Here is a 9,444-nt window from a genome sequence, read left to right as displayed (position 1 = left end):
TGTACATGGCAGTCACCAAATTTGTTTAAAAGAATTTTACTAATAAATAATAGCATTAATTCATCAACATTAGATACAAAATATGTAAATTATATATGAGTCTAACAAATTTAAAGTGTGGATCAGTTTCATAGTTTTAACTGAGAAGTGAGTCCAAGTTTAACCTGCTTTCTTTTTCATGTGTTTAAGGAAGCTGTGGATTGAAAGACAAGTTGTCTCAGCAGTGTTACACAAAACTTTTAGGGAAACAACTGCACTTTTAAACTCCACTCTAAAACAAAGTGTGTATTCTTGGCTGTGCAATTGCTTGACCATGGACCATCTCAACATTGGCACCAATCATACTTACAAGTCTGATTTTGACAGCACCATTGGTCCTGTGGGCTCCAAACAGGTAGGCGCTGCAGTATTTCTAAGCGTGTGCTGTTTGGTTGGATTACCCAGCAACATTGCAGTTATAATAACCATCGCTCGACAGTGGAACAAGCGCATGAGCTTCACCGTAAAGCTTATGCTAAATCTAGCTATAGCAGATTCTTTGGTTCTCAGTTTGGCTCCTTTTGGAGTTTCTGGTCTGCTGAATGGATGGACATTTGGCCTTTGGTCATGTAGGTTTTTGGTGTATCTAACATACTGTGCTATGTATGGTGGTGTGTTGACTGTAACTATGATGGCTGCACATCACTACCACACAATTAAGTCAAGAGTTCCTGATGTCGGTGCACTGGAAAGACTGCGGAAGGTTCGCAGACACTTACTGTTGATTGGGCTCTGGAGTTTAGCCATGGTTTTTGCCTTGCCCATACTTTTTATTCAAGATGTTCAGCTCAAGAGGGAATCTCTAAGGTGCCAGAAAAACATATCATCACCCTCTGGAAAGGTTGCAGTTCTTGTGTTGGAGGTCCAGTTTGGATATGTCCTACCTTTAACCATTATAGCTGCATCATACTGCTGGATCTACAGAACACAGCTACAAGGATGTAGAAATATTAAGGAAAGGAAGAACAGAATGAGAAGGCTTGTGATCAGTATTGTCACAGCCTTTTTTCTTTTCTGGACTCCTGTACACATCATCAACGTGATTGACATCGCTACTACTTTGACTAAGACATCGTCTCCAGCTGTCTATGATCAACTGAAAATGTTTCGTAGAGCAACAGGAGATCTGAGCAAAACTGTTACTATAATTAACTGCTGTGTGAACCCATTTCTTTATGCAGTTGCATCAGGGATTTTTAAGAAAAAGAGGCATCATGAAGAAAAAAATACAATAGAAGTAAATATAAAAAACTGAGTACATACAAATGCTTGTCATAATAATCTTAAAACAATATTAAAGGATATTGTGCGGTTATAATGAACCATAAGTGCTGTTTCTTCTTTGGGAATTTAATGTCTATAGCTTTGGAGGTACAGTTGCATAACTGTCTTACTGCTTATAATTCAATGTAACTTCTTGTCTATTATCATGTTGGGGTTATTCTTTATGTTACTGAGTGTAATAATATAGTACATATAGTATTCCTCTTTTTTATTATATTTTCATTGTATTTCATTAATTTGTGAAGCTGTTTGTTAATTAATCTAGAAAAAATACTATGCTTCTACTAAATAAACATTTTTCACTTCCTTAGACCTGTTTACTTCCTTAAAACAAAGTGCTTTCTTTTCCCAAAAAAATACTTTTGTCCTATTAAAGCCATCATTAAATGGGTGAGCCTTCATTCTTTACTTAATAAACCATGTCTTTTTTAGATTTATTTAGTCTTTATGTTACATCATCACCACCAACAATTTGGTTATTATAGGATAGCTGTGGCTATAGCCCCTTATGCAGTTACTTGACTACTATAACATCAGTCCCAGCAGTGGACAGTGGAAGTACCATCGTCCAACATGAGACATGCATTATTGTTAATAATGACTTCTAATGACTCTTTTGTTAAATGATGATGTATATTTCTGTGCCAAAAGAGAAATGAGAAGAGAAACCAGCATGTGAAAACAAATGAAGAATGTGATGAGGGTATTAATTTGCAAAAGTTTGTTAGATTTGTTATCGTAATGTAATTACATTAGATGGAATATGGAATATGATGGGCTTTAAAAGTCATAAAATGATGTGCAGGTAACTGATGCATCAAGCTTTCTAATTAATAAGACATTATAAAAGAAATGTATGTTGTAGAGAAGATGCACTACACAGTCTTATGTGTTTTGATAAACCCTCCTACATATGACTGTGATCCACTTCTGTCTTTTTCCTAAGTCTTGTTGTAACCTTATATGATAGAAGACTATATATCCATGCCTTTCCTGTTAATAAACTGCACATTAGATAATGATTGGAATAAGAGAACTTATATTTTTGGCAGTTATATGTAGCCAAAAGGGGAATAAATCACAGTGGTGGAGTTTTTCTTAATGTCTCCTCTTGTCCTGCTTTACAATAGTCTCAGTTAACTAAATGTTCTGGGGTTAAATCACAAATATTATAAAATGGAAATTTAGTGCATTTTTTGGGGTATAGAAATACCAATAGTGTCCTTATTCAGGGGTAGAGAGGGATTTGAGATTCAGCCTTTTTCTTGTAAGCTTGTAAGCTTTGTATCTCATGTTAGCCATCAGGTGAGTCATGAACCTGTCAGTGCATTGGCAGAAACTCACACTTATGTACATTAGCAGTGATGAAAAATTGAAACACAACACGGACAGTTTAGAGGCAATTCAAAATGAAGCAATTACCAAGTACAAGGTATAATAAGTATTGTGTTGTTTAAGATGACATAATGTTAGCCGATATTTTCTTGCTCAAAGTGCTACCATAACTGTGAGTTTGTTTGTTTTTAACCAACGTTTCCATTAGTGAACAGCTGGCAATCTCTATAGAGTGGGCTTTATATAAACTAACACACATTTCCTGTTTACCAATTGTACTTTTGACCTCATAGCACACACATATAAAAGGGATTCATTTTTATTGTCCCATTATTTTATTATATATGTTATGGTGTTTGCCAAACAAGGATGGCTGCTATTTTGTCTGGTTGTTTTCAAGTTTTTCCCTTGCCACCTCTTTTTTATTATTTATATCCAGATTTTTTATTCCTGTAAAGCCGCTTTGCAAAGATTTCTGTTGTAAAAGCACTATACAAATACAATTAATTTAAACTGAATTAATTGTAACTGAATTATAGATTTGTTTAAAAAAAAAAATATTTTTTTTTAATCATCTTCTGTGAGTTTGTTGCTTATATCAATGCTTTAACTATAGCGTTGACCCTGTTTTCATAAACAATTTTGCACTATATTTTATTATATTTTTAATCTGTTTCTTCTTTTATAAAAACACATTTCATTTATGTCTAAAGACAGGCAGTAGATGGCATCCTTGCCAGATGTGTCTGAAGTAATATCCACACATTTTCACTTAAGGAACATTAAACACACATTATGGCAAACATTTGGTTTGTTTAGTCTGTAGGGCATCATGTTCTGTCATGCTTCCTCCATTGTTAATAATATCGTTAACTGTATTTATTACAAGTGTACATGAGTTCACACTTTGATGGAGAAGATTGCAGCAATAAGACAGATTTAGTAATCTCCCACCTCAAGCATTACAATAAAAGTCATGACAATAAAAATGCTTACTATTAGGTGACCATTCAGTGAAATTACTGTACAGCCAAAGCTAATGGTAAGGCCTGCCCAACCTGTCTAACAATTGCACTCTTCTCATTGAAGCACCTAATGAGAAACCTGAAAGAGCTCTGGTTATATAAGACTCTATATAAGACCCTGAGTGACTATTAAGGTTCCACCTTATATACTGTATGTTACTCAGAGCTAAACTATAACATGAAAGCCATTAATAATTTTAAGGCAGATAATTTGATTAATTAAGTAAATGATAATATAACTACAATAGCTATGCTCATATTTAATGAGGATTTAGGCCTCATCATGACAACTAAATAAGTAAATAATCTAAAACTCACCTGAAAACTCACAAAGGCTGAGGGCTTTTTACAGACATCCAGTGGTTCAGCCATCTTCTTATATTCGTGTAAATTTTAAATATTTTCCAATGTATTGTCTAATACATTTCAATAAACTGGATAAACTGGTCTCTTATAATATCGTTTATGAACATATTGTATGTCAGAATCATGTGCACTCTTAAATGTATTCCAAAGTACACATACTATATTTAAAAAATGCAATTTAGAACACAAGCAAAAAAACGGTGATTTTTTTTTAAAACACAGAACTGTGTGAACAGAGTGTGTGAAAGACTTGGGTGGGTGCCCATGGCAAAACAGATGTATTATAACATTCAGAAAAGCATTTTATTTGGGGTAACGTGACTGATGTGCTGAACTTTTTTCAGCAGGAGCATCTGTTCACTGAATATAAATTTATTTCAATAAATATGCAAGATCTATGAAGACCTGGCTCAGGTGAAATCAGGTTTCTCCAAGACTCCTATTGATGTTTCAACTGTTCACACCTACTGTATATACTTTATGTATAAGAAATATATCTTGTTTCTTTGTTCAAGCCCTGTGTTATTCTGTAGAACCATCTCAATTAATCTAAACTGGGAATTTTACCATATTTAAAAAACTAGCATTACTTTGACATTAACTGTCTTGAAAAGAAAATTGTCTATCATTTACCATTTTTGGGAAAGTGCAGATTTCAAACCAACTTGAAATGCTGCGGTGGGACCTCAAGTGAGATATGCATAATCAAATGCCCCAATACTTCAATGAACTGAAGCAATGTTGTAAAGAGGAATGAACCAAAGTGATGTGAAAGACTGATAAAGTCATACAGGAAATGATTACTCCACTTTATCATTGCTAAATTATTAGTTTTTATTAGCTACTATTATTAGTGGAATTCATCAGTCCTAAAAAAAAACAGAAGATATGAGCTCATCACCCCTAACATCTCAACGCCACATTGGCTCCAAGTAAAATGCTGTTTGGAAATTAAGTCTGGTTCCTCTTAAGGTTCCTTGCTCATGTAATCTCATTGGATACTTCCTTGCCACCATTGTCCCTACTTCCTTATTGGAAATAACTTGAGATATACATTTTATAAAATATGAATTTCTTTTATTTATAGTACAAATTTTCTATTGTAATACTTTTGTTTTAATGTACACCCATTTTATTATATAAAATTGTTTTGTGGTAATGTTAAAAATAAATAAAATTAAATTAAATATTTTTGTTTCAAATGATTGCATTGTACAGGTCTATGCAAATGCTAAGTAAAAAGCTGTGGAGTAGAAATATGTAATCTTGATTACCTACAATGACAAAAGTACAGCTGAACCTTCTCTAAAAGCAAGTTTTAGTCAATCTACATACTGTTGCAGTAATTTCCTTTTGAATTTTGCTCCTGATTTTGGGTAGTGGTCACCCAAAAATCAATGTACTGTACTATGATATCATTGCCTATTCTGAGTGGCAGTTTAATGTCAGTGATACCCTATGCAAACTCCCCTTCAGCACTTTGCAAATAAAAAAATACAATAAATGAATAAATAAAAAATATATATTAGAAAATCCTTTATAAACATAAGAGTTATGACAACCTATTTTATTAAATACCTAATATTTGGAAATCGAACCTGGACCCTGGAGGTGCAAGGCGACAGTGCTAATCACTACACCACTCTGTTGCCTAATAGTTTTGCTATGCCAGGAAATTTAGGGCTTACGCATGTGTATCCAGTGTTAGCTCAGGACCATGTGATATTTCTTCTGAAGAAAACTGTGAAGGCTTAGCACAGGATGTTTTTTTAAGAGGACTTGAAATAGAATATTTCTTAACCACAAAAACAGAGCTTCTCTTTTTTTCTGCTAAGCTCATTTAGCTGCACTTAAACACACTTTCCCAGCTTCAAGGCTTTTGTCAGTTCTGGTGCCGTGGCCAATTAAATTTCACTTTCCACATGCAGGCCAGATTAATGCCAGACCTGTTGAATTAAATAAAAATATTTAAACATAACCTGACTGTCAAAGTGAAGCACACTGAAAGATCTAAAAAAGCAACATGATATAAAGAAATTCCATAACAGATGCAAAGCAAAGTAATTGACATGCATCGGTCAGGAAAGGTTTACCAAGCCATTTTAAGGCTTTGAGACTCCAGCAAACCATAGTGATATGTACATGTACAAGTAAAGAAAACTTGCAACAAGTTTTATAAACCTTCCTAGGAGTGGGCAACCTACAAAATCACTCCATACGCACAACAACGACTCGCACAACTTTGAAAGGAGTGTAGGCATCACTTGCCTCAGTTAAGGCCAGTGTTCATGATTCAACAATAAGCAAAAGGCAAAACTAGCATCCATTGGAGTTCCAAGCCAAAAGCCACTGCTGACCGGAAAAAAAAAAACCCACAAAGGTTTGTCTTGGGATGAGTATTCTGTGGACTGATGAGACAAGATTATGTTTTTTGGAAGATGTGCATTGAGTTAAATCTGACATAAAACTAATGCAGTCAAACATGGTATTGGAAGTGTGACTTTGCAGCTTATGACTTGCCATAATTAATGCAGTGGTATATGGCGTTATATTCCTGCCACAATTCTGAGCGCGTGGTTTGACATTTTGAGAGCAGACAAAGCAACAGCTCGATTCTGCGCGTGCAGTTCCGCCCCTGCTCGCTCAACATGTTCTCCGCGCACGCGCGACTTCTCGATTCTGTGCGCGCTCAACTTTGTCCAGTGTTACAAAACAAAACTGCCACAAAACCAGCCAATCACAGACTTCCACACACTACTTCTGATTAGTTGTTTCTCCTCCAATCAAGTGGCACTACTATCGACCGCTTAACGGAAGCCTTGTAAATAAAGGTTTATAAGTAAAGCGACCGAGTTGTCCGATTTGAATTTTAGTCAATGTGGTCTAACAATGAGCTATATGGATAATTAGATAAGTAAATAAAAACACACAATGGACAAACGAAATTGGAATATTTCGTTTACTTCATTAAATAAAAATAAATACTATTATATTTGTTTATAATATTTATAAATAAATGCAAATTTATTTACATTGCTTCCCTTATATAATTTCTTTTCATTTGTAAATAATTATATATAATAATATAATTTTAATTTCTTATTATTTTCTTTTGATTTTGTAAAGCTGCTTTGAGACAATGACCATTTTAAAAGCACATTTTGCCAGCTGATAGAGAAGGAACAGCCAATCAGACGAAGTGTGTGTGTGGAAGCCTGTGATTGGCTGGTTTTGTGGCAGTTTTGTAACGCTGGACAAAGTTGAGCGAGCGTACAGGCAGAGTCGAGCGCGCACAGAAAAGAAATGTTGCGCGCGCGTGCAGACAGAGTCGAGCGCGCACAGAATCGAGAAGTCGCGCGTGCGCGGAGAACATGTTGAGCGAGCAGGGGAGAAACTGCACGCGCAGAATCGAGCTGTTGCTTTGTCTGCTCTCAAAATGTCAAACCAGGCGCTCAGAATTGTGGCAGGAATATAACGCCATAGTGGTACAGCATATGGAGATCGTGAGTTCGATTCCTGGGTGATGCTGTAACCTCTCGCAGCCGGAGGTCTAGGGAGAGCTGATTGGCCAAGCTCCCTCAGAGGAGAGGGATGAGAGGTACTTAGTGCTCCCACAATAATCTACTGTTAACCACAATAATCTACAGCCAATCAGGGGTCCGCGCACGCTGTCCTCCGAGTGTGTGTTACGCCGCCCCCCAACAGTGCGTGAGCGAGCATTTAGAAGAGATGTGGTCGGCTGGAGTCATAGTCTTCGGCCATCTCTACTGAGTGGTAGTAGTAGCCTTAATGTCGGAGGCCCCTAGTGACGGGGAGGAATTGGACATGACTAAATTAGGGAGAAAATCGGAAAAAAATTAATTTTAAAAAATCCAATTGAGATGACCTTAAACAGGCTGTTCCTGTTTAAAAACCCTAAAAAATGCCTGAATTTAAACAGTTCTACAAAGAACAGTGGGCTTAAATTTCTCCATAGTAATTTTATGTCAAATTAACGATTTTATTCTTAGAAAACTTGCACTACAGGGTTCTGTTAAAAAAGAGTATACTTAAAGTTAAATGTTGCAATGACGTTGATACCTAATTGCCAGTTATCACAAGTTGGATTGCAGTTATTAGGTTTGAATGCAATCACTTTTTCATTAATAAATAAAAACATAATTTAAATACTGTATTTTGTTTTTACTCTGGTTATCTTTGTGTATTCTTAAAATTAGTTTGATGGTCTCAGTGGTTTAAGTGTGAAAAATATTTTTTTAAAATAAAGTAGTAAAAAAAAAAAACTTTTTCACGCCATTGTATATCTTGAATTTTCCTTCTGTAAAGCTTCTTCACAACAACATATATTGTTAAAAGTGCTATAAAAATAAAACTGAATTGAACTGAATTGAAAACTCTGTTTGAACTTTCTGAAAGATAGTATTAGACACACAAAATAAACAAATACATGAAAAAATACAATTTAAAAATTTAAGAAACCTAGTGCTTCAAATTCTTGGGGTTATCTCTTATTGAAGATAATGTATATAATGTATAATTAATCTGTTCCACAAAAACACGGGTTTAAAGACATAACTGCAAGTCTAATCATTATGAGAGTAAGAGATCATCTTACTGTAAATGTCTAGTAAAGGTTGCTCAAGAGTTGCTCACACCAGTCTACTGAGGTGCAATGCTGTTTAGGGGAAGATGCTAAGTTCCTTGTTTCATGTTTCTCATAAAAAACAACAATTTTACTAAACAGACATAACGAAACACTGGTCTGGAGCTGTTTATGGAAGTAACACTTTTTTTTTTTTCCAGCGGAAGCCACAATAGACAGCCACAGTTGGTTTTCTAAACGCTCCATCAGCCACAGGATAGAGTGAAGTCATGTTTTCAGGGCATTGAAGAGGTAGTATTGCAGGCACTGCAATATATACTGGCTTATTTCATTATTAAACAGCGAGAAATGAGCAACACAGAAAGTACTCTGTACTCCGTGTTGGACTCTGAAAGGAGATTCTATAATGGTGGGGCACTAGGCGAACGCTGTGCATGTTTCTGGTACATTAGTAGTCATTACTATGATGTTATATAGGACCCATGATTCCAGAAAAATAAGATAGATTGATACCGGAAAATTCCTGGGGACAATGAAGGATTTTTTTTTAATGCTGATACACACTTCTTTTATTTAGAAATTGTACATTCCTGAATGTTTCAGTTTACCTTTTATGCATGTACAATTCCAGTAAAAGGGTTTTACAACTTTGGATTTATTCTTGAACAATACTGGATTTTTTATTTTTTTTTTTAAATAGTGAAATAACACATATGGCGTTAGGTGATTAGGTACCAACAAATGTCAGTTATTGCTTTAAGACATGAAGGTCAGCTGTTCCGGTGCAGTTCA

General features: G+C 35.2%; 1 protein-coding gene across 1 annotated transcript; it reads left to right on the top strand.

Annotated features, from left to right (window-relative positions):
- Window positions 1–214: 214 nt before the first annotated feature.
- On the top strand, window positions 215–2,488 carry LOC128528027 (leukotriene B4 receptor 1-like). The gene has a single exon (XM_053500752.1). It carries the CDS (start codon window positions 314–316, stop codon window positions 1,292–1,294), a length of 981 nt encoding a protein of 326 aa, XP_053356727.1. The 5' UTR covers window positions 215–313; the 3' UTR covers window positions 1,295–2,488.
- The last annotated feature ends 6,956 nt before the right edge of the window (window positions 2,489–9,444 follow it).

The sequence above is a fragment of the Clarias gariepinus genome, chromosome 7 (assembly GCF_024256425.1).
Source record: "Clarias gariepinus isolate MV-2021 ecotype Netherlands chromosome 7, CGAR_prim_01v2, whole genome shotgun sequence".
Classification (NCBI taxonomy): domain Eukaryota; kingdom Metazoa; phylum Chordata; class Actinopteri; order Siluriformes; family Clariidae; genus Clarias; species Clarias gariepinus.
The sequence above is the reverse complement of the archived record's forward strand: the minus strand, read 5'-3'. Positions and strand labels throughout refer to the sequence as shown.

Bases quoted from the DNA above. Each gene is read 5' to 3' on its own strand.
- LOC128528027 (XM_053500752.1), top strand. From the start codon at position 314: ATGGACCATCTCAACATTGGCACCAATCATACTTACAAGTCTGATTTT.